Source organism: Seriola lalandi, unplaced genomic scaffold (genome assembly GCF_002814215.2).
Source record: "Seriola lalandi dorsalis isolate HSWRI2012SDOR001 ecotype SW California unplaced genomic scaffold, Sedor1 jcf7180002054476, whole genome shotgun sequence".
Lineage (NCBI taxonomy): Eukaryota > Metazoa > Chordata > Actinopteri > Carangiformes > Carangidae > Seriola > Seriola lalandi.
In genome coordinates, this window is record NW_019525029.1 from 1,984,632 (window position 1) to 2,009,959 (window position 25,328).

The 25,328-nt window shown below is 39.0% G+C and overlaps 2 protein-coding genes across 2 annotated transcripts; both read right to left on the bottom strand.

The window, feature by feature from the left end:
• Positions 1–648: 648 nt before the first annotated feature.
• On the bottom strand, positions 649–14,754 carry grinaa (glutamate receptor, ionotropic, N-methyl D-aspartate-associated protein 1a (glutamate binding)). Its single transcript, XM_023412262.2, has 7 exons — positions 14,639–14,754; positions 6,973–7,312; positions 6,303–6,418; positions 5,970–6,170; positions 4,819–4,947; positions 4,115–4,258; positions 649–2,547 (listed from the first exon to the last, which is right to left on the bottom strand). Exons 2-7 carry the CDS (start codon positions 7,274–7,276, stop codon positions 2,398–2,400), a joined length of 1,044 nt encoding a protein of 347 aa, XP_023268030.1. The 5' UTR covers positions 7,277–7,312; positions 14,639–14,754; the 3' UTR covers positions 649–2,397.
• Positions 14,755–15,514: 760 nt separating this feature from the next.
• mapk15 (mitogen-activated protein kinase 15) lies at positions 15,515–25,114 on the bottom strand. The gene is made up of 15 exons (XM_023412104.2): positions 24,934–25,114; positions 24,519–24,663; positions 23,085–23,183; positions 22,831–22,860; positions 21,072–21,162; positions 20,515–20,645; positions 19,814–19,977; positions 19,487–19,626; positions 19,350–19,407; positions 18,508–18,645; positions 18,142–18,247; positions 17,682–17,985; positions 17,064–17,194; positions 16,729–16,881; positions 15,515–16,524 (listed from the first exon to the last, which is right to left on the bottom strand). The coding sequence occupies exons 2-15, from the start codon at positions 24,612–24,614 to the stop codon at positions 16,330–16,332; spliced, it is 1,836 nt and encodes a 611-aa protein (XP_023267872.1). The 5' UTR covers positions 24,615–24,663; positions 24,934–25,114; the 3' UTR covers positions 15,515–16,329.
• Between the last annotated feature and the right edge of the window lie 214 nt (positions 25,115–25,328).

The following is a 25,328-nucleotide window of genomic DNA, read 5'->3' on the forward strand; positions in this document are numbered from 1 at the left end:
AAAGATTTCTTGTCGCATTAAGTATTCTTAAATAGGCGTTAGTTAGCCAATATATTGACTTCTAGTTCAACTTTAATTTATGGCATCTAACCTGTCAACTTGCTCATACTTATCCAGCCAGAGGAGTATTTTCCTGACCCGTCGGTAAGACTGCTAAGCACTTTTTCGCTGTGACTCCTGATTAAACGGACATGCGCACGAGGGCGAAACGTTTGGCGCCATAGACTTAAAAAGTTCACAGAATTTATGGAATTGGAAACTCAATTTACAGCACATGCAATGTTGGCTTTGCTTTGATAATATTTTTAAGCGCCATTAAATCTTATGAGTCAAAATTTGTTCTGATGTGTACAAAGGCACAATTTACAAGTCTTAAACCTGACCAGTACTGGATTTGTGATTTTTTTCTATCAATATTTAAGAGTAAATACAAACAACACAATTGCTGATATCTATTATTTGTAACACAAACATAAAACAAGCCAATAAATTGGTCAGGCTCTAGTAATTACAATCAAAAATAGAACGGTTTTTGTTTTGTTTTAACTGAAAACTGCAGTCAGAGGGGCTTGGGATGTATCTGATGTGCAATTTTCCTGTTGACAAGATGAAATATACAAGACACAAAAACAACACACACAGTTAATCTTTACATTGTATCAGTTTTAATGAAAAGCCAACAGCTGTGTAGAGGAATGTGGTTCCACTTTAATGCAAATATACAATGCAAATAGACCTACAAAGCCCAAAACTTACTTTATCTATACATGTCAAACCACTAAGGAGTTCTATATACACGTATACGTTAGATACAAACACAAGAGTTTTAAAAAAAAGTCTAACAGGGCTGCCAAACAACACTGTGTCTCTTCAAAACAGGAGTAGCTGTACAGTGTGCATTATCAGCACATGCAAATGGGAGAAAGAGTCATGCAAAAGGTGAAAAATCAAAACAGAAGTTACAGAATAAAAAATGTTCACGTTAAATATATCATTCAAGTTCTGTGTGTTTGAGTGTAGGTGTATTTTGGCTTCCAGTGCATATTGAATCCTACTGCCTGTTTCACTTTGTATTTTATGCATCCAGCATGTTATGGATACCCAATCACATCTTTGCAACCCTGCTATCTACATCAAGCTTAATAAATAGAAAAGTCATGAGTACCATTTCCTTCAAGTTTGGTGTCCATCTACTTCATTAGCGGTTTTATAATTCAGAAGTTCTGAAACCTGGATTAGCTTGATTAAAAAGTTGTCAGAAATCCCAATACTTCATTATTTCACATTGTTTGCAACAAGAAAATAATAAATACAGCAATAAAATGTCACTTCACGTTGATGACCACACAAGAGGAGATTAATGAAGACGGTAAAGAAAAAAAAATTCAAAGAAGGTAAGGGAACATCTCTGCTTTGGAATCCGACAAGTGATTTCAGAACTAAAATGTTCTTCCTTTTGAAAAGATATTAAATAAGAATATATAGTTTATAAATATTAATTTATGTTCATATTTGTTATACACATCCAATGCCGATCTTCATTCTTATGCCACTGAAGTATTTGAGTTAATTAACTGGGTCAGCAAAGTTCTGATATCAGAGCACATATTTCCCACAAAGCCGCACATCCATATGAATCATCCCAGAATCCCTGTCAGTGGCAGGGGGAGATTAGCATCATATACATTAATACACTTAACTATTTACAGCAGTGACAAGCAAGCTAGAGGTATTCCTCTGGTAGTTGTAGAGAATTGTAACACATATTTAGTTGTGTTTCCAATGCTGCCATGCAGAGTTACTTTACACCAGCAGTTTGAAAAGGGAGAGATAAGTTTGGGAAAACAGACAGGTTGAAGGAGGGGATATTTCTAGCACTAACTTCTTCTCTTCAGGCAAAGCTGGTTTGCATCAATATTAAGCGCCACAGATATCTTCCCCGCTCTTTTCCCATTTAATCTCTGCAGCAAGGCAAGGCCGAGTGCCAAGCACTCACAGGATAACAGGTTTTATACTGTATGTGCCATGCCAAACTGGAAGTTGGGAGGTGGGTAATGTAGACATAACGTAGCCATCTGTGTTAGTAGAAGCAGAGGACAGTTAGAGCAAGCAGAGCAGTCAAAATGAGGAAAAGACAGATCATTGCATTCTGTCATTAATGGCAAGATTTGTATTTGATTAAGTGTCCCTCTCAGCTGCATTTTACAACCAGCTGCATCTCCTCCGCAGTCATACCACCTGTTTAAAAAAAAGAACTGTGTGTATGATTGGAGAGGAAATAAAGAGTAAAATGGGGGAAAAAGTAAAAGGAGTCAGAGATCAAAGGGCATGTTAGAGACATTTCACGATAACGGGAGGCATTTTCTGGCTACCAGCTGTTTCCTTTAAGGTGCAGCCTCATTCGCGGGAGCGGCCCACAATAGCCAGGATGTAGAGGAAGATATTGATGATGTCAGTGTAGAGGTTGAGGGCGGCAAAAATGTACTCCTCTGGACTCAGGGCCAGCTTCTTGTTGCCCAGGAGAAGCTGAGTGTCCACAGCCAAAAACTGCAGGGGAGAACAAGGCTGGCATTAGTCATTTCAAAAAGGTTATACAATTGGTATCTAAAATGATTGAGATTCAGATGCTATGGTATCATCCACCAAATATATCCATATACTGTCATGAAATAAAGCCATTATAGACAGTCAACAACATCATGTCAAAATACCTTCATTATGCACATAACAGCTGCTCATATTCATATATGGTGTACAGGATATCAATTTCCAGTCTTACTTGAGATAATATTGTCACACATATCTAAAGCTCCTCTCATGTTTCCCATGTATTTTAACACTACTGCATGAAAAAACGCAGGCTCCCTCCCATTCGTTTTAATGGGACCACCCTTTTAGCACTAGTAATAATAAAGGCCAATAGAGCCCTAGTTCTGCAAGTTTTCAGTTATTCTTCACTCATCAAATGCTTCCTATCACACCTTCTCTTCCCTTGTTCATCTGAGTGAACTCTATTTTTCATGGAGTTGTTTACTTCTTCTGTTGACCTAAATGTTCAGTGGTGGAATGTGACCGATTACATTTACTCAAGTACTGCACTTAGGTATTTGAGGTATTTGTATTCTGAGTATTTCAATTTTACTCTTTATACTTTAAAGTTCTACTTCACTACATAGCTATTATATCTGACAGCTGTAAAGATACTTTTTTGTCATGTTTTCAAATGTCTGAGTTGTCTCAGATGATTTTATATGAATAACTGTTTAAGGTCAGAAGAGGAAAAATGATTCAGAAAAATTTGAGAAACGTCCAAAAACTGAAATCCCATTTGTGTATCAAAACTCTGAGCAGCTACAACAGTAAAATGCTGCTTACACATTGATGCATCAATATCAACAATCTAATCATGTCTGTTAGATATTAGTCACAGGAGATATCTTACTGCAGCACTACTACTTGTACTTTGAGTACATCTTGCTGATAATACAAATGTACTTCTACTCAAGGAAGATTTTGAATGCAGTACTTTGACTTGCAATGGAATCTCTTACAGTGTGGTATTGGTAATTTTACGTAAGTAAAAGATCTGAGTACTTCTTCCACCACTGAGTGTTGATAGTGTTTTAACAGATGTTTTAGTTGAGTTTGGCTCTCACAATCCACGATCATATATTTAGATCTTAATACCAAAGTTCGTGTGCCACTTTCCTCTTGCTAAGCATTTATCTTTTTCCAACCCAGTTTCTGCTTTCCTCTTTTAACATTCTGCAGATGTAATTATCCCTTATTGAGCAGAGTAAACTAAACTTCACTAGAAGGTGGAAAATCATCATAATGGCAATGATGACTGTCTGCTAACTGTATCTAGACGACTGGACGCCATTACCACACAAATATCAAGTTACCCAACTGGAGAATCAACTTACAGGTTAGACTTTTGATGAAATCATCTGACCTTGCTCAAGTAATGACATTTAAGTGATCATTATTATAGTACTAAATTTGAAATTTGCAACGTAATAGAAAGAAATTAAAGACATACAGGAGCCACTTAAGTTATTAATGGGAAATGGCTGTCATTTTTTTAAGGACACACTATGAGTGTGAAACTTACGCAGGTGAAGAGCAGGGCCCCCAGTGAGGCATAGACGATGTGCAGGATCCTGTGGCGGATGAAGATGCAGAGGATGGAGAAGAGCAACAGCACGATCAGGCAGACGAACAGCACGCCCCGACAGGAGGTGAAGTCATATTTGCTCTGTAGTAAAAAAACAAGAGAAAAAGATAGAGACTCAGAGGAAAGCAAGATGTTGGAAAATATGAGCTGTGATAAGACATGAGACACACCACTTTACATGACTAATGGGAATATTCAAATGCAGCCTTGATTATTCATGACACTCAAAGCTAGTGGTTTGAATATTTTAATGTTTTACACCATTAACAAGCAGCTTTAATTCTAAGATAAAGATTTGGTAGTGTAAGAGTGGCCCTGCCTGATCTGGCATTAACATACGTTTCGTGATCCGATCACAAGTGGACAGCTCTAAGTATGCCAGTTCCACATGTGTCTCGAGTGACAACTTGTGATCAGGTCTCACTTCCTCGCTCTAAATGCAAATAAACACATATGCGTTTTTGTTTTTCTACTATAACAGACGGGTCCCTCGTCAGTGTGTTTGTGTGTCATAGTGGACAGTGTTTGTGATTGACTAGGTTGAGCATCTCCTTTACAACTCAAATAACAAATAACCAGAGGGTGATGTTTGTGTTTGTGTGTTTGTGTGTGTGTAGACATGTGAATACATGTGTACTGACCTGTAGCGAGAAGAGGACGACAGTGAAGCAGACCACTGCAGTGATGCCCACGGCCATGATGACGGTCTCTGTATCGTAGAAGCTGGCGATCATACCCACCATGTAGGAGAGGCTCAGGGTCAGGATGGACTGCAAGACACAGAAAACACAAATTAACATGAGCCATGACACACTTTACGCGTTTGTGATTCTGGTGACAATTTTAAAGCACCCCATTTAAGGGCCAACGTATACTCCGTCAGGACTAGGTCTTACCACATGTTGTCCGACCACATCAAAAAAAATCTAACGGGTTTATGGCTGAACAAAATGGCCACACTGGAAGGCGAAGTGAAAAGCCGGGCATCATAGAGGGGGGAGATGCAACATCATTCAAATAAGGGGAAAATAGTGCTCTATTTCAGACAGTCTCTCCAAGAAGACGTTCTCAGAGTTGCACTCAGTTGTTTATGAAAAGTACCACTAACTGTTGTGTAACATGAAAAAAGAGCTGAGAAGGACGTTCAAACCTGGATTCCTTTCTCACTTGTATATTGTTGATTACAGCAGTTGCTGAATTACAACTTGATGTAGTGGGAATACAGGTTAGGAACTAAGGAGTAGATAACTTCTATCTAGTAACAAGTTGATAAACTGAACAGTTAAAGCAACACTAATGTAAAAATAACTTTAAACTAACTCAAGGGCTCATAACAAGCTACTTACTTTGTGGTTGTTTATTTGATATATCAATAATTAATGCAGCACCTATTAGATATCATATGTCCATCCTCTGAACTCTTCCATTTCTCTACTGCATGAGACTACTTCCTGCAGTGTTTCAGGTCTACCTGCTAGCTTCAGCGTCAGATGTCACTGCATTACGGGTGTGTGATGTGCAATGTCACGTAAATGCTAAGGGAGAGCTGCCTGAATGCCATTTCAGAATTTGAGGTGAGGTTAGTAATCAGTGTTTATGGGCATTTAACCTTCACCACACTCCTGCCTTACATATGTTTGACTCTCAGAGGCATCTCTCCCTTATCATTGTACATTGACCCTGATATGCAAAATGTGTACGTGCCATAAGACATGAATCTGTTTATGTATTATAGAAATTGACTTTTACAACAGGTACCTTTTTATCATTTGGTTTTAGGGCAATTTCTTACCAGTGCAATCAAATTCCAGGGGTGCTTGCGGCGGAAGTCCCCACAGCAACTGAGGACGATTAGTGACACAAAGAAGACTGCGTAGGACACGTAGTATGTCCATGGATTGCGTCGCACAAAGTACTTGGCATCATCGACAAAGGTGAAGACGGCAACGAAGGAAAAAGTGACCAGCAGCTGAACCGTGAGAACCAAGAAGACCTGGTGGGAAAGAGGAATGAAGTGATTTTTAGAGATGAAAAATTATACAGTATTTTGGTGGTATTTTGTATTAATGTTAGTCATGCTCTTTATTAGATCCATTTCATCTATTGGACACATTAAAGGACCTACTTTTCTGATGAAGGCTTGTCGGATGCTCTTATCTTCAAAGCCAGAGTTGGTGAACTCCTCATTGTCGTAGTAAGATGGAGGCACATCACCATGATAACCAGGGCTGCCTGCAGGTGCTGGTGAACAACAACAACAACAACAACAACAACAACAACATATTAGATGTTAAAAAACAATCAACTGACAAAAACCTAGGCTAGACAAATGGCTGCATGTCTGATGCACAATCTGTGTGTGGTATTGATCACCTAATTGATTGCCCATTCGTCTGTGTAAAGTGGAGTCAGCAATGTGTTTTCATGTTGATTTGGATAAAATTGTGCCAAAATAGTTCTTCCAGCATTCACATGCCTTTAATATATAAATCCATTTACAGAGAAAATTTCCATCCAAACCAGCCACTTTCAGACTGAAAACTGAGACAGCTTTAAGGAGCAAAGAGGAAAAGTTTTGGAAAAGTAATAAATTAACACAACTGTAGCTGAGCACATCGGCTTTTTGTAAGTAGTAACTGAAAATGGAGCACAATCAAAGTCAAATGACACTATTTGGCCATTTCACACTTTTTTGCTTAAGTGACACATTCAGGTATCTAACAAAAAAGATATTGTGACATAGAAAGATACAAGTTTACTTTTTAATGCCTCAAACCTTAAGCTTAACTACTCACCAATGGGGTCTCCGGGAAAGCCTGGCTGTGGGGTTCCTTGCTGATAAGGCCCCTGAGCATAGGGCCCCTGTGGATAGGGCATCTGAGGGTAAGGCATCTGAGGGTACGGACCAGGGGCGAAACCTGGGGCTGCCTGAGGGAAGCCTGGTTGCCCGTAGCCAGCTGCTGGTGGGTATGGTCCCCCTGGCGCCTGGCTGTAGTTGGGAGGGGGCATGCCGAAACCTGGCTGAGGGGGTCCATAGACGTTGTTATGAAGTGGGTTGGTCTCACCCATACCAGGGTATCCACTCTTGTCTTGAGACATGGTGTAAGGGAAGGCTTACTCTGCTGCAAGAACAATCTGTGAAGAGAAGAGAATTATAATTATAACTAGTTTTCTTAAAAAGCAACATCCACTACAAACAAGTGTTTTACAGGAAAGGAGATTTGTATTCTTATACATACAATTTCAACGTCTTTATTGAATCTCAAAAGTAACAGAAGGAAGCAGGGCAAAAGCAATGACAGTACAACATTTAAGCCAAACTGGCAAAGAAACAAACACTGCATCTGCCTGATTAAAAAGGTGACAGGCAATCAAATAATGCAGCAGGAAGAGAGGACACAGAGATGAAGTAGCACTACATCACGTTGCCTTTCTGTTTGACAAGCTAAATTCCAGCTATATCATAATTTTATGCTCTTTTCCATTCCTGTTTTGGATTTTCATTCTGCCAAAATATGCCTTTTAACTCCAAAAAAATGGAGAAGGCAGTCTTAAAAAAAACTAGGCTGTAGGGGATCATGAGGAAGAAAGAGGAGCCACCACAGGCCTCCCTTTATGTCAAAGATTGTTGTACCACGAGTTATAGAGAGCACACAGGCCAGGAGAGAGACCAGGACTATCGGAGAGCATAAAGGATTTCATTTAAGCAATGATTAAAACCTAATGGAAAGATTATTAGTAGTTAATACTCATGGGAGTATGACAAAGGAATTATCCTGAGATTTGAATGTGTTTGATGAGGAGTAATGGCAATTTGGTGACTACTGTGAAGTAATGATTGTGAAATAATGAAATACGTTGATAAAATGAATGACTGTGAAACCGCCGATTGATCTGCATCACAAAGCTGAGTATCAACTGAACGTGCTCATGGGAAAGAGAAAATCTTATTTTTATCTAATTATAAGCAACCTCATCAGAACCATGAATGGAGTACTAAATGGAGATAGCTACGGGGATTTTTTTGTTGTTGTGGAAGAAGAACCTGGAGAAAATAATATCAATATCAGAAAAGTAAGGTTAAGTCTAGTAATAAATGTCTTTTTAAATTGTTTGGTATATCTTTGACTATTTTTACTTTTTTGTCTCATGATGAACAAACTATTATAAATATGTGATAGATGAAAAGTTAAAAGTAATGCAAAGCTATTTCTGCTGTCAAAGTGGAGAGGAGATGAAGGGGAGAAGAAAGTCACAGTTAATCTATTAATCGCTTGCTCTGTATAGATAATAAACTGTATGATGATGATGCTTAAACTGTGACTTAAACAACACAACTGTTGATAATTGATGAGTGAATCAGGCAATGAATCAGGCCCCTGAATAGGGACGGGAATTGAGAACCAATTCGTCAAACTTATGTGTCTACGCTGCTGAAAACTTGCATCAAGGAGTCATCGTGGACAAGGAAGAGACGATCCATAGCGTGGCTTCATTTCACAACGAAAAATGATATAGTGGTAGTTGTAATGTCTGTAAAATGGTAAATTCAAATATCCAATATGCTGAAACATGGGTTTTAATTCCAGGAATGCATAAATATCCTGTTATGACAACATCGGCGCCACACAGGCAGACGTAGCTGATTTCTTCTTTGATGAAGAATGAAATGAAAAATGAAAACAACGTTTAAAAAATGGGGCGTTTGAACACCTGAGTCACATGCAAATCTTTTTCCTTGAAATTACCTTTTCATTCTGAAACTCTCCCAGTATTAAGGTTGAACTACCGGCCTCCAGGAAATATACTGCAGCAAGAACTGTGGATTCTTCTGAATTAACCTGATGTGAGAGGAAACCTACACAAGAAATCACAGCCTACATTCACACCGACATAAAACTGTCAATCCCACACACTGGCTGTATGGACTTAGCCAGCAGAAAACACGAAGCCGGGATGGATAGTGTGTGAGAAACGAGGAGACGGCAAACACTGTCCACCTCGGTGCTGACAGTGTTACCATGGACGCAGGTGGTGCCTTGGTAACCAAATGTATTATTAATCTGCTTTGCTTCAGGAAGAGATCTGACATACTGGCCATTTACTGCAGTGCCCCTCCCCCACTAGGCCCCTGCAGAACCCCGGTCAACAGGTTTCTGTGTCATTTTCATCGCAATCTATAATGATAATGAGGCAGCTACATGCAAGACACACGAACTGCACACAAGAAAACACAAATCTCTCTGCAAGTGACTGCAAGCGATCACTGTTTTCAAAAGTACTGTTTATGTTTCAAAAAAAGCCTCAAGTCCCCAGAGGAAGACTTTTGCTGAGCAGGACGGGAGCCAAAAGCCATTCCTCTAATTGCTGACTTCAAAAGAAGAGCTGGAGTGGGCACTGGCTTTATAGTGGTGCATAGACCTTAGCTATTTAAACCACTGATAACATACAAACACAGGCAAACACACTCTCACTCCTCAATGTTTCTCCCACAAACACCACCAATTAGAAAACACAGATCACTAAAAATCATGTTTACACTTGCTACATCCTTCTCCTCGCCTCTTTCCAGGCCACACTGAATTAACGGTGAACGTTATGCAACACTGCTCTATTTCTCCCTGGCAAACACATCCAGGTTCCGGCATGAGTCCTCATGATCCCTGTCCATCCATCACTAGGTCAGTGTAAGGAGAGACTGCAGACAAACATGGAGAGTGCTGGCTCTGCTTCATACTGACAGTCTCCATTAAGATCATAACAGATTACAATCATTATCTGAGGAGCCAAATCCCTCCCAGCTTTCCGGATAACAATGGTTGTGTAAGGCGGGTATACAGTGCCCTTTGTACAGCAGTTTTGCTGAATTACTTAAACTATCTGTCAGTTAACCGTTTGCACTGTAGACATTATTGGTTTACCTTAATAAAAACCAATCACTCATTTGATCTGAACAGACAGACAACGCTTTCCTCCGTAACTCAAGGTTTTGTCTGCTTGTGTCGCACAAGACAAGACGTTTGTCAACTGAATGAATCCAGAGATGCAAATGACGAACTCAAGACCCCTTAACTAATCATGTGACACATAGTCAAAGCATGTGATCCAACCCCTGTCCAATGTCCATGTTAAGCATTTAAGATTGGAAGAATTTGCCATCCATGTTAGGACCCGGCGATAGGTCTGAAATCACTCATAACATGTAAGAGAAAATGCACTGCTCTAGGTCAGCGACTTACAATGATTTTCATTCTCGATTTATCTTTTCCATTAACTGATTGTTTGGTCCATAAAATGTCTGAACAAAAGTGAAAAAAGTCTGAGGCGATCTCATCATATAGTTTTTTGTCTGACCTACAGTCCAGATCTCAACTATACTCAGTTTAAGATTAGAAAGGAAAAAGAAAAGAAGCAAATTCTCACATTTGAGAAGTTGTGGTAAGTATACTATGTATTTGGGATTTTGCTTAAAAGAAATTAGTTAAAAAATGATCAGAATAGTAGCAGATAATTTTTCTGTCAATCAGTCATTCAGCTCTGCTGTGCTCCTCTGTTATGTTTTACATGGGCGCAAACTCTTCAAATGTGTGAAACAAAAACTTCAATAACTAATTTTGTTCATTTATTATTCAGCCTGCTCTTTATCACTAGTTTGGACAGGAGACATTTGTAGAAAGATTCCATGGTAAGATCATATCAGGAAAGTATGATTTTGCAGAAATGTATTAAACAATAAGTGAATTATCCCTCAGTGATAATTTATTTTAATATTTCAAAATTGCAGTAAAAGATTAAGATGATCTTGAAGTCATGTTTAACAAGTGACTGCACATCGTTCAATTTCAATATTTGTAACTTTTTATCTGTGTTTAATGGATTACCAGATATAGGCCAAAGTAACAGCATCAACAGGATGTGACACTAATGTCAGAAATATGCATAAAGTCAAACAACAACAGTTCAGTTCAGTTCAACAGTTCAATAGTTGCATCAGAGATTTATTTTTCTGATATCTCTGAAGACACTGATACATGTAACTGTAAGCACTACAAAGTAGTTGATTTGTCAGAAACTGTTTAAAAAAAGAGTTTTACACAAAGAAACAAAAGAAAAAAAAGACGAAGACATTTGAGAAGAGGACATTGAAAATTAGTGGCCTCTTTGTCAACTTCTCATTTAGCAAAGCGCCCAAGTCAATTTAAAAACCACAACAGTTTCACTTCCGTGTCTGACAAGTGGTGAAAGAGAATTCAAAGAAAACTTTTTTTTGCTTTTTTTGTGTGAGTGAGGAGTCAGTGAGAAGCACTTTTTGCACAGCTTTACAAGCATTATGTGGGAGATTTCAAATCCTCTTAGGAGAGACGCCCCGACGCTGTGGATAAAGACAGACAATCAGCAGAAGCCGGGGATAGTGGCCTGGCTTCTGCTGATAGATATCGCTAGGGGAATTAGGTTAAAGGGAGGGATTCAGTGGGCTAGCCAGAGAGCCATGTTAACACAATTAGGCTAGCACAATACCTCAACAGACCCATGTACAACATGCTACGTGCATGCCTGAGCAACACCAGGAAACACAGTGACAAAACAGAAACAGCCACACAAAGCAGTGGGGCCTATATAGAGGTAAGCCTTTTACAATATGTGGCGCCAAAACAAAAGTGAGAAATTGTGGTCTTTGACGGAGGATGAAATAAAAATCCCACGTCTTTTAAAGATACAACTTTTACTAAAAATAAACCAACATCTAGGACTTCACTGAGTGATATCATTAAAAATAAAAGGCTGTTTCACAGTCACATGATGAGTGGATAACTCTGTGGGGCGAAAAGTTTTGTATGGTAGTTTCACACAACCTGCACCAACCACAGAACCAGCTTAATTTAACCAAACTCCTTAAAGCACTGAGTGCACCATGATAACATTTTGAGTCCTATTATGAAATTGTCACCTGGACCATCTGCCAGATAAAATCCTACACTGTGTTGCTGTCAGCCTTTCTGCCAGCCAATGCAGCAGTCTGGCACAATATTGTCATCATGCCACGCCACGTGAGCAGCAGCTCTGGCTATGTCATGTCAAACCTGCAGACACTTTACCTCATGACAGACGGCTGCACTTTGTGGAGGTTAGCATAGTACGACAACATACTGATACTCAAAAACAGGACTGATTTTTAAAAATAATACATATACACTACCATAATTTTTGTGTTTTCTTGTGCTGTGTCTTTAGAGTTACATCAATATAAAAGATTGTAGCTTTTATACCAGCTTACATTGTTGTTTTTCAAGTCTCTCAACAGAAGAACAAAATTTCATAATCTATTATTTATTATTATAATAATAATAATAATAATAATAAGGACAACATTTTCTTGGTCAAAAAAGGTACATTTTTCCCCCTTTGTCACTGTTGTAGCAAAGCCATAACTCTAACAAAGCTTTTTGATCACTACCTAAGAGATCAAATGGACTAATCACGCCTTACACTGCGTAAGCAGTTGGCAATTTAAGGAGGCAGTGTTGGCAAGATAGCTCAGCTTTATTGCTCTTGTCTGGATAGTACAAGCCTACTGATCCTTGAAAATCCAAATTTCCCAAACAGAACTGGTGTCAGCTAAACAGACTTATCCAAAATGTTAAATATCCCCCATCTCCATATTCCATCAATGCCTTCTGCAGGATGAGGCAGTTATTTCCATGGTGGCAGTCAAGATTCAGTAATTCTGGACTTTGATCAAGTCTGATTCGCAGCTGGATGGTGACACAACAGTAGAAACATCCACTAACCTTGCTTATTAGAATCCGTCTCTCCTTGTTCTTCCATTAATTGATCATCCATAAACAATAGTTTTACTACAACCCTCAACATTAATAAAAGATTTTTCATTCAAAAGCCCTTGCTCAACAAATCAATAAGCTGCAACCACTAAATGTACAGGTAAGGAAGTCAACGTAAAAGGATATTATATGGAGAGCAAACTAATTTGCTCCGGCTGACAGCTGTCAGAGAGGAACACATAGGCTGCATGTTTCACCTTATGAACGACATGCTCAGGTATATTCCTTTAGCTTCATTCAAGACAAACTGTAAACACAGAACCTATAACACTGTCAACCTGTGAATAAAAACATTTACGGGAGAGCTAATAAGGACGATAGGAGATCTAGACTATAAATAGCAAAGGACAGTTTTGGGCTAATGGAGACAGTGTATATTTGGAGTGTGTGTGGATTATTCATGGAGATGGCCTCATATGGAGAGATCAACATACAAACATACAAACAGGGCATGTGTAATATAGCGGTATTAATATTGTTTTAATATTATGATATAAGTTTAGCATGGTGATGTATTTAAATATCTTGCTGTGTCTGGCCAACAGCCCAAAAGATATATTTTACAGTGAAATCAAACAGAAAAGCAGCATATATCTATACTGGAGGAGCTGGAACAAGGTTAAAGTCAGTATGTACTCTAAAAAAATTACTTAACAATAAATCAATTGTTAAAGTAGTTTAACAAGTTAATCAAATACTTGTTCAAGCTCTGATATATATGAATATCATGGTATAAGTTACATAGACCACGGTGTATATATATATATATATATATTCCAATTATTTCACCCACTGCTAATTCTGAACGTTAAAGTGAAAGAAACTAAAGTCCCTACCTACTAGAGCACCACATACATATTACTAATTTATTTATTTATTTTTTAAATAGCATCCCTTGTTTGAATACTTTTACAACTGAAAAGCATCACGTGCATTAATTATATGTATATCAATCTGGGCCAAAAAGAATAATGAGACATATATTTATAGGTTATGTACGAAGGGAAACCAAAACAGAAACATGACTCCAACATAAGCACTGAGCCTCGTTTTCAAGCTCTACCTGCAGCGGGCGCACCTCCATCTAGGCCTCAGCAGCGCAGATAAATGCGACACTGCGATCATCTGTTACATCAAACTGGCAATATATCGCCCCCAAGTCTCAAGCAACCAAGACCGTTATTACAGAAGCATTTGGATAAAGCGACAGTAAATCGGCCTGGATATTGATAATAGCCAGCTAGCTCGCCATGATGGAGCCACTCACTGAGTTTTTTTTATTTCAGGACGGAGACCATCACGCCGCGCCCCCACGTTTACAGTGCTGAGCTGTCAGCGCCTTTCAAAGGCAAACTACTTTTCTTTGTGACTCACTGTGTCTAGATATGTGCATATGTGCAGGTCTGCAAATTCCGTCTGTTTTGTTAATTTACCGCTTTCTGTCTCGCTAACGCTAAGTGACAGCTGGGGACAGGCAGGTGCTGGACGCTGCTAGCCGAGCGGTGCTCGTTGACCGTACCACCAGCAAATTTAAAGAAAAACAACAACAGTAATTTCTATGAACAAACCACACACATACACCCACATCTAACATTCTCTAAACAAGCTATAACACCCTTACCTTTAGTATATGTATTTGAGAGTAGCTGCCGAAATAAACTCTCCCTCCTCCTCCTCCGGGTGGTCTGAACTGAACAACTGGGTTGAGAGCCGTTGACGTCACCACACGGCGTGGTCACATGATATGTGGGAATCTCCGATTGTTATAAAATGACACAATTTATTGAAATAATGACGCAGTATTTTTTCATACGGGTCACATGAAGAAAAAAAATTGCAGTTAAAGGGGTGTAATTACTTTTACAAAGGAATTACTGCATTGGAAAGATCCAGATACATCAGGAGACTTCTGCGTGATGCGTAACAGTTACAGTCATGTGGTTTATTATCAGTGGTGTAAAGTGCATTTACCCCAGTGCTGTGCTTAAGAGATACGCCTACTTTCAATATAACGAGTTAAGTTTAATTTATTCTTTAATTTACATAAGTGTTTGAGGCTCAGAGAGAATATTTCTTGTAAAAAGCAAAGATTGAAAGTTTGAAAAATGAATACACAATAGTGTAGCAAAACTTTGTCTTTTCTTTAGTCCAACCCTAATCATTTCTCACACCTCTCAGATTTACTGAACTGTATCTGAAGATTAACCAACTTCACCATGCCTAACAACTGCTTACACAATCTAAAAATGTATGTTAATAATACATCAACTAGGGGCATTTCTCTGCAGAGGGAGTCTCAGTGGTATAGTTATACTTGAACAGAACATGTGTACTTAAAAAGGATTTTGAGTGCAAGGATTTTGACTTCTAATAGAAGTTCTCATATTGTTGTATTAGTGCTTTTAGATGGGTAAACAACCTGAGAACTTCAACCTCTATTTATTATTCAACTTTATGGTAGTTTGTTGCTACAGTTATCTGGTAGACATAAACTGAGTACAAGAAACACTCATCTTTTTATTTCTGTACACATTACAAGAACAAGTAAGCTTATTGCTGCTGTACTGAAAGATACTTGTTGCATATAATCAATTCAAACAACTATTTGTATATTTTACAGTCATTCTGTGTCCACCTGAAACCCACTGACTTAATGTACATAAATCATTAAGCTCATAGGTTAGCTACATAGATTGATGTATGGCTGGTTTTACCCTGCACTGAGCCCCTACTGACCCCCCTGTTTGTGATGCTTGAGTGAAACACAAATGTATTTAGGAATTTTTGGCATGTGGATTTTGACACATGGCCTCTTTTACAGACAAGTAGATAAGACAACATTTTAGCTGATAATGTGCTGACGTGGGGCACATTCCCAAAGAAATTTGTATCAATCAAATTATCACAAACCAACTGACACTCAAAGAAAATGGGGCCTTCAGGGCCCTTGAAAGTCTTGGGCTCCAGGGTAGCTGCCAGCTGTGGGTGGCTGGTGATCCAGCCTTGTAAGAAGTGAAGATAAGTACAACTTCTTGAAAAATGAGATGTGCATAGCCTCATGACTTGCTGGTACAGTTTGATAAATGTAATATGAAGTCACACTGGATTTTACAATTATGTATTCACTGTCACAGACAGCGGTTATATATTCTACACAGTACACAATGATGTTTGACCTAACAACAGTCTTAACAGTTTCTCTGACCTCTTTCAGTTTGCCACGTGCATATGATCGTATCACAAGGCAGACCTTGTTGTATGTTTAAAGACAGTTGACACTGAGCCCCTATGCAACCACCGACATGACAGCAGTTACTGGTTGTAGGGACGACTTCGAAGCAGATTGTCCAGTTCAGTCTTGTTGATAGTACCATAGGCCTGGGAATAACTGCCTAGTTTGGCTCGAGGGTCACCTGCAGCTGCCACATTACAATTACTCTGAAATACTTTTTTGCTGAACCGTGGCAGGGGACGAGCCTCACAGACCTGAGGGTTGGATCGTTGGTTCTGCATGGGAAAAAAAAAAGAGAGTTAGACATGTATTGACAACCACACCATCTATATTTTATTAAAGCCAACAAGCTTTAAAATATCCATGTTTTTTATTAATTCTACGTATAAAATCAACATTTTATCATGCATGTAGATTGGCTGAAATTGCATATTGATATTGTGTCATATTTTACATGTCATGAGGTGCAGTGGACTGACCAGGCGTGCAGATGCGACATGCAGCCCTGAAGACAAAGACGGCTCATCCTTGCGAACTAGCGGGTTGTTGGTCGTTTGGTTTAGGGTCAAGGAGAAGGAACGGTTATGGGCCACAGGGGCTGAGCGACCACGCTGGAGAATCTGGTCCATGGACTAATGAAAGGAGGGAGAAAAGATAGAAAAATGTTCAAAGTGAGCTACAGAGTGAGAGCCTGAGTGGGAAAGTATGTGAGTAGCCAAAAATAAAAAGAAAAAAAAAAAAAACCCAAAAATCATTACATCACAGCAAAAGAAAACAAAAGTGAATAGTAAGTGAACTGAGGTCTGGTTCTTACTGTATTTGCATTAGTGCCCTCTGTTGGTGATGTAGTTGCATTTCCATTACTAGTCTGTCCCACTAGTCTCCTATTGCCTGCAGTTGAATGATAGTAATGTGGAGGACCAGCTGGGCTCCGAGCAAAACTGTCTGAATGAAGAGAAGAAGAGTTTGTGTTTTTTACCTGAGAGACTATGTATGTTTACTGTCTGAGAGAAGGGCTGGGTATCGTTTTGTAATATTTTATGGTTATTGTTTCTGCACTGGTACCAAAGCAATACTTTTTCACAACATTTGAGAAATATAATGTTCATAATATTTTTCACCAAATTCTTCTCTTTTTTTTTTTTTCATTTAACAGCACAAAGGTTCTCAAATGTTAAATGTTGTCTCAATAAAAAAAGCCATAGTGGAACTTTTCCCTACATAAAAAAAGAGTCTAAAGTTGACAAAATTTTGATTTAAATTAAAAGCTATCTGATAAAAACACATGTAAACAAGATTAGAAATATGAAACATGTACAAACAATGAATGCAAGCTTTCAGAATTTCCAGCTTTTGATATATTACAGTCAAAACCAGAAAAGGTTTGACACCCAGCCCTGTGAGGAACCTGTAGAAATACATTTAAACATACTTGGGGCATGTGTGATGGGATTATATGTGAGTTTCCCCAAGCCAGGGCTAGTTAATGGACTCGTCTTCTCCACAGCAGGCTCAGGTTTGGTGAAGCCCGTATGTGAGGGCACGTGATTTTTCTCATCAGTCTTTTCATGTTGTGGTTTCTCCTCATGGTCGACAATACCATCACCATTCACTGCCACTGGGCCTTTCTCTCCATTATCCTTAACACTGGGCTTCTCCCTGCTACCGACACCTCCCATATCCTTCGGCTGGATCAGTCTTAGCATCCCTTGGTTAGTTCTCCTCTCCAGTATCATCTGCAGGTAAAGAAGAGGAGAATGTAAAAGGTTTAATTAGTGTGATCAGATCAACTTCGACAATAAGTACTGACTAATGGGTTTTACTGCATTGCACCTTATGTAATATGGTTAAATATTACATAATATACTGAACATTTATGACTCATTCTGTACCTCATAAAGTTTGTTGCGGTACTGAACCACAGATAATTGCACATCATCATCCACTGGCAGCACTACATCATAGTTTAGAGCTGGCTCCTTGGCTGGATTATGGAACCTCAAGGGACAGAAAACAATAATGGATAAATGATAGCACTTTATGATCATAACAGTAACATAATGATACTCATTACTGATCTCTCTAAGCTTGAAACAGCACAGGCAGCATAGCATACAGAACAAACATATTGGCTTTAACTGCTCAACTGAGCAAACAAAATGAATAAATAAAAATAAATAAAGACATCTTCACAATACCGGAAAACCTGACCACAGTCACTAATCCCTTAATCAATCTGAACACATGCTCCTTAATACCTGGCTACATATGGGTGTTGGAGGGCTTGCTCGGCAGTCAGCCGCTTGTCTGGGTTGAAAACGAGCAAACCCCTCAGCAGGTCCAGAGCATCAGGAGGCACAGATGGTTGGAGAAGATCCTCCAGAGGCACCTGTGGTCTGGTGAAGGAGCGAGAGGTGAGATTTAAAAACAGAAAAAGCAGGGGGAGGAAGAGAGTCAGAGGAGTGTGGAGGTTTGAAAGAAAATATCAAGCCAAATCTGGGGTTTCAATACTTAACTAGATAGAGTAAAGGGAAGATAACTAATAAAACTGCTTTAAAGTACAGATACATATTTGCAGTTTACAAACTTATGGTTCTATGCAAAGATCAGAAATGTAGCAAAGCCTGCAAGCAATTTGACTCTCCCTGCTGACTCAAATATTTCCATTTTTGCAACACATATCAAATGCAGCCCTTGCAACAAGGTGGTCTATTTAAGATATTGCTTGGTTTATGATTTTGCTTTGTCACTGCTACGTCATTGCATCTCCGCATTCATCACTGTTCTTGTTCCCTGAGCATGTAATGAGCCCCACCTCCACCTGCAGGCTATGATAATAATCTTCCCCGTGGAGGGGAAGAAATTTGTTATCATCACTCCCTTAACTCCCCTTTGTGCCAGGAGCGACAAGGTCAAAAATAGGCCAAGGATGAACTGTATTCCCCTTTGCATTCACATATAAATGAAGTAATCCATATGAGTTAACTGAATGAAACGCAACATATGCATTGTTGGTTTCTTAGATGACCAGATTTACATGTCTTGTGTACGATAGGATTTTTACAACATAAATATAAAAAAAAAGAAAATATTTTCTTACTTCAGTAACATTCTCTGAATGACAGATGAGCCATATTCAGATTTGATTGCGAGAATATCTGAAAATTAAAATATATTTAATTATTTCAAGGTAAAAGCAAAGTGTTAAGCATTTGAATGAATTCGACCTGGAGTCACCTTCTGGACTTGGGTGTGGTATGGCACTCATGATCTTCTCTATTTGGTTGATAGTGGATGTCCCAGGGAACAGGGCTTTTCCCAGCAGCATCTCTCCCAGGATACAGCCAAGGCTCCACATGTCTACTCCTTTAGTGTACCTTTGGACAAGATGTACTCCTTTTACAGTCTGCTATGCTCAAAACAGCTATGTCATTTTCCAAGTAAGTATTCTGTCCCTTGAATTAAAACACAATGTTACCGTCTTCATCATTGTCAAATCAACCGTTGTGAGGAACAAACAGAAGATGCGGTTAACTGTCAACAGATGCTCATCACAGTTGATACCTTGCGGACCCCAGCAGGATCTCAGGAGCTCGGTACCACCGCGTCGCCACATACTCCGTCAGTGCAGGATTCCCACTGTCCTCTTGGATCTGGTTGAGTGATCTGGCCAAGCCAAAATCACACAGCTTGACTACACAGTCTGTGTCCAGGAGCACGTTGGACGGCTGTTGGAAACACAGACAGCAGAAACATTCCTCACAAGGACAATAATAGTTTGATTTTCCATCACCTGTACAAAGATCATTTTGAGCAGGTATTATAGAAGCAGTGCCCAGTTTGAACAAGATGCGAGGAAAGAAATTATGCAAAGAGTGAAAAGAAGATGTTTAATATGAAAAAAGGTTGGAACAAAAATTTAGTTTCCAGGGAGAAGGACCTAGAGAAGAACATATTTTCTGCAGAAATGCACATGGGCTACTGAATTGAATTATATAAACAGTATTTTGAATATAAATAGGTTACATTTTTCTACAAAAATAAAATGTTTTATTCCAAACATTATTAAATATTTTACACTATATTATGCACATAGATTGATCAAAACAAAAAAGATCATATAAGTTATAATAGTAAGCATGATGAAGCTATCAACTTCCATGAATCTGAATAAAAGCACTTTTGAGTAGTGTGATATGTTTCATATTCTTCATACATTCCCTACTATTCCTAAATACTGATACCTGATAAAGTCATTGACATACCTTTTGGTCCCTATGGATAACATTTCCTGAATGCAGGTATTTGATGGCTTTGAGGAGCTGGTACATCACATAACGTTTATGGATGTCCTTCAGTAGAGTGCCTTTCTTAATCACTGCATGCAGGTCAGTATCTGGGTCAAAGTAGAGAGCAAGTGTTGTTGATAATATGACTGTCACAGTAATATCAACCAGTGATTACACTGGTAATCATCCTCTAGAATCACATACACAATGATTTCAAACCAAGACACGTCCCGAATACGAGATTCTAGAGAGAAACAGTGGAAGTCTGTGCTGTGATGCTGGTGCACAGTCATGGATTAGACTGCAGAGAGGCGGTGGGGCAATATGTGGACTCAGCAGTAAGACAAAGCAGGCAGCCAAGGGAAGCAGAAGCCCTTCCACACACAACTACACACACACCTCACACCTTTTTCGGTGCCAAGTTAAACTGCAAAGAACCACTGCAGCCTTCCCAGTGAATGATTATTACTTGTTGTTCCCTTTTTTTTTTCTGTGTCACAGCTGAGCAGCTCTGCATGTTGAGCAACACTCACCCATATATTCAAAAATGAGGTAAATGTCTTTATCATTTTGTGCTCGGATGACATTTAGAAGTTTGACGATGTTGGGATGATCTCCAAACTCCTGCAAAGAGAAAGAATAAAGATTTTTTCAGTAACAGAAACACAAACAATGCACACTAACCAAGAGAGCACACTGTGGCTACTGTTTGACCTGTAATAACTGGGAGTTATTGTGTCAAGGTTGTGTAAACAACAGGGGCAGTTTCAACAGAGGTTACATAATGGTCACTAAACCCCATGACTACAGCACTGGAGTTTTACTGGAAGATGACAAACAGCTGATTGGGGAGCAGTGGCACCGCAGGAGGTCACATGTACAGTATGTGGGTCAGCGCAAAAAGAGTGAGACAGGAATATGTAACACAAGGATATAAAGTACAGTGAGACAGCTACATTCTTCCTGGTTGCTCGTCATCAGTGTGTTTCTGTGACCTATGTTTAATACCTGCCTGCAAACCAAATTTCACTTTGGATAATAATAAAACTTGTTTGAATATTTAGGAAACTTACAGGCACTTCTGCAGACTGAGTACATCCTCATGAATCATTATTTGTGTATGCTTTACCTTATCGGACATAATTTATAGAGCTTTTACTTTATGGCAGAGGTTTTCAATTTATTGACTTTTGCCACTGTGAAAGACTTAACATGCTGCACCAACAGTGGTCCATATATGAGAAAAGGCAATGCTCAAAAGTTGTTTTTTTTCACACAGTAAACTGAGCAGCTGCTAAATCAATTTAAAAACCTTTCCACCATTTTTCTATTTATACAGCATTTAAATATGTGGAACCAGTCATGGAAGAATAGACTGCACTGTGCCATAACAGGAAGGGCATGGTATAACTGCTGTGGAGCTACAGACTGTTAATAGGTACAGCACTTTACCTGCAAAAACTGTGTACAAAGGATAAAGGGAATATAAAGGGATGTTGGTATGTTTCTGTAGATCATGAGGGGATTTTATTGCTCATTCACTGACTGTGGAGTAAGGAGCAGTATTCTCAGACACAACAATTACTGTATATCATGAAAAGATCAAGTTTCCGTAATACTTTTGTATATTCAACACATTCAAAAAGAGAGTGTAGACAGTGGGACTAAGATTATTAATCTTTCAGTTTTAAATTAAGAAAATTATAGTCCAAAAGTCAGTGGACCTGTAGTATATTATCCACTTCATTTCTTTTTACTTAAACATTCTAAACTGTTGTATGTTCTTCTTTTATGTAAGTTTTATTGATAAGTTAAGGAAAGGTGACAACTAAGGCTTTGTCAAAGGTTATTTTGAACTACTTAGTATAAGTCAAGTTTAAGGAAAGGGCATTAGGGGACAAATTTGCTTAACCATTTGTTTCCTGTTTCCTACGATATAAGGGATCCAGGATGTGGGGGTTTTGTGCTGACCTTAAAGGTCAAAAGTCCAGAGACCAGACACCCGTATATTAGATTTGGTTTACCATTAGGGTGAAGACTTCTTCTCATTGGAAGAAGTGTACATCCCAAAGATGGGATAAGACAGATAAATAGAGGGGTTTGTGAGAAGGTAAAGGGGAGATCTCACATTGGCAGAGATGCTCCAGGATTCGGCATTTTTTGACACTGTTTCTTTCTTGTAAATAAACTTCTTTTTGAAGTAAAGATGTGTCAGCGGTGATCACTTCTTCACATCAGCACCTCAAGATACCACAGACCTTTATTTAACTCAAACATGATTCTTATCGTTACCTGAAGGAACATGATTTCTCTGAATGTCCGCTGCAAAAGAGAAAATTACAGTTAGAAAATGAACTTCACTAACAACATGCAGTAAAAAAAAAAAAAAAGGCAGACAAAATCATCCTGTTTCATTTAATCACTTGCCAAACTGAGACAGGTGAGGGAGCTGCTTTATACAAGGTGGTGAGATAGTAAACATGGTCAAAGTTAACAGGTTACAATAATTACTTATTTTAACTGATTGTAGATCAAACAGTACACACCTGGGCATCTGTCCTGTTTCTGAAGGCATCAAAGATCTTTTTCACAGCCACAATCTCCCCAGTCTGTCTGTCAACTGCCTTCCATACGATGCCATAGGCCTGCGGCAGAAACAAAATACTGACAACATTACATCAGGTCACTTCTTCCGTAACAAATTTAACAAATTTCAACAAGGTAAAAAAAATAATGCGGAATAACATGTGGAAACACTGTGGGCAGGGTTGTAGTCAGGATTTTAGAAATACTGGGACCATAAGTATGAACAGCTCCTCTTTTTACCATGTTTTTTTTTTTTTTTTTGCATGATTTTACATGATCATCTAAAAACTGGTCTCTACTCTGTCAGGAACGTTGGCCTAAAAAGTGTCAAAGTTAAGGTCAGTGAGCCTTAAGAATATTGGTATGCGTATTTTTAAAAGCCACCATGTGTAACTTTGTAATAGAAAGAGGTCAACTGTACTTCCGATCAACATATTCCAAGAAAAAAAAATACGTAAGGATATGACCTCTGAGTCCTCAATAGTAGCTACAGCTCTGACTATGGTGAAGGGAGGGTGCTGATAAAGGAAGTGAAATCAAGCATAACAGAGGCAGCAGTGAAGCAGAGCATCAGAGTGCACTGTTAGGCTGCAGAAAAAGAGAGATGAATTGGTTTATAAAAAAACACAATACTATTCAGAACACTTTAAAGCACTTTTTCCTGCTGTAAAACCACTTTATGACTTTCTAAAGCCATTTACCGCTGTGCTGCTCACTGTTGTTGAGTTCCCTGAAGCATCACTGCACAGGATGCTACCATCTATCCCATTGGTCAACCGTAAACAGGTTGAACAGCTGTGTAACCTTAGCCACAGTCACCCTCAGGTATGCCTAGTTAGCCAATATGACAAGTCTACGTGGCAGTTAACACCTGACCATTTAAAGCAGAGCAGCAATTTGTGAGCCTCTGTGGACTTTCTATGGAAAGAAAACCAGGCTGTTTTTAGTCCTGTGGCAACCGTACCAGGAAAGAGAAAAACAAAGGGGTTGGACTCACAAGTGTCCTCACACATCAGCTGATCTGCAAGGAAAGAGTTTGTCCTGCCAAAGTAAATAAACCCCTTGCTTACAATACTGGTATTCGCTGAGGACCTTAAGTCTGGAGAATTTCAGGAATTTCTATTAAAGCTAAAGTACAGAAGAGCTTAAAGATGTTGTAAACATTAGTGCACTGGCAGAAAAGGGTTACTGTAGACATGGGTATTGCAACACTTTTGATGCCTGATAAACGAAATGGAAGTGAAACTTAAAAGACTTTTGTAGATGCATGAGATATTATATTATATTGAGAGTGGAGAGTTATTAATTTTATGTTGCGTTATTAATTTTATGATGAAAGTTGATTTATTAAATTCAATATCCATTACATTAAGAATAAAAAAATACTCACTCACCCCCTTTCCAAGCCTCTTCTTGATTTCATATTTCAGAGAAATATGTTCCTCCACCTCAGACACGTTTGTTGATCCATTTTTTTTGCTCATGGTCATTTGTTCACTTCTGCTTGGCAGAAGTCCTCACCATGCTCTTTGATTATTCCTGAAAGAAATAAGTAGACTTTGAATGTCCGGGTAACAGGTGTTAAAAGGGTTGGAAGCTATGATTGAAGTCTGTCAACCATACTGAACAGTCAAGTCAGAGCTGCAGCATCCGATTCAACGATTATTTCCCCAACAACAACAACAACAACAACAACAACAACAACAACAACAACAACAACAACACGGTAAAAATTAATGAATGCAACAGTCGAGTCAACATGTATGCGACCCCTTGTCTCTACTTGTGGCCTTACGTGGCGTTACTTACCGTTCAATCAATCAATCGATCAATGTCGCCCGAGAAGCAGCAGGTTAGTTTTTCACCTCCATTTAGATACTGTCAATTCAACACATTTAACTTGCTCTATGATGAATCTTTTGTTATTCCTCCAGGTGACAGTCAATTCTCGCTGTAAGTTTTGGTACTCCCACACTGCTGCTGCAAACAGACGAGCCGAGGAGTTTTGTCATTTTTCTGTTGTCTTGGTAACGAACACGCCGCTGCCCGGTTCTTAAAGGAGCCGCAGCGCAAACGCAAACCCACTCACTCACTTATAGGACTGCCACAAGTGGACATTTGGTGTTGTCATGCAGATTACGGTGGTTGTAGGGCGAGGATTATAGGAGGACCCCCTCTATAATCCTGGAGAAGATACAGAAGGC

Bases quoted from the DNA above. Each gene is read 5' to 3' on its own strand.
- grinaa (XM_023412262.2), bottom strand. From the start codon at position 7,276: ATGTCTCAAGACAAGAGTGGATACCCTGGTATGGGTGAGACCAACCCA. The intron at 6,419-6,972 runs GTGAGTAGTTAA...GTTGTTCACCAG, and splicing joins CTTTCCCGGAGACCCCATTG to CACCTGCAGGCAGCCCTGGT. The intron at 2,548-4,114 runs GTAAGTTTCACA...TCTCCCCTGCAG, and splicing joins GGGCCCTGCTCTTCACCTGC to TTTTTGGCTGTGGACACTCA.
- mapk15 (XM_023412104.2), bottom strand. From the start codon at position 24,614: ATGACCATGAGCAAAAAAAATGGATCAACAAACGTGTCTGAGGTGGAG. The intron at 19,627-19,813 runs GTATCAACTGTG...TCTTGTCCAAAG, and splicing joins ATCCTGCTGGGGTCCGCAAG to GTACACTAAAGGAGTAGACA. The intron at 17,986-18,141 runs GTACAGAATGAG...CTTTACCTGCAG, and splicing joins ACCGCAACAAACTTTATGAG to ATGATACTGGAGAGGAGAAC.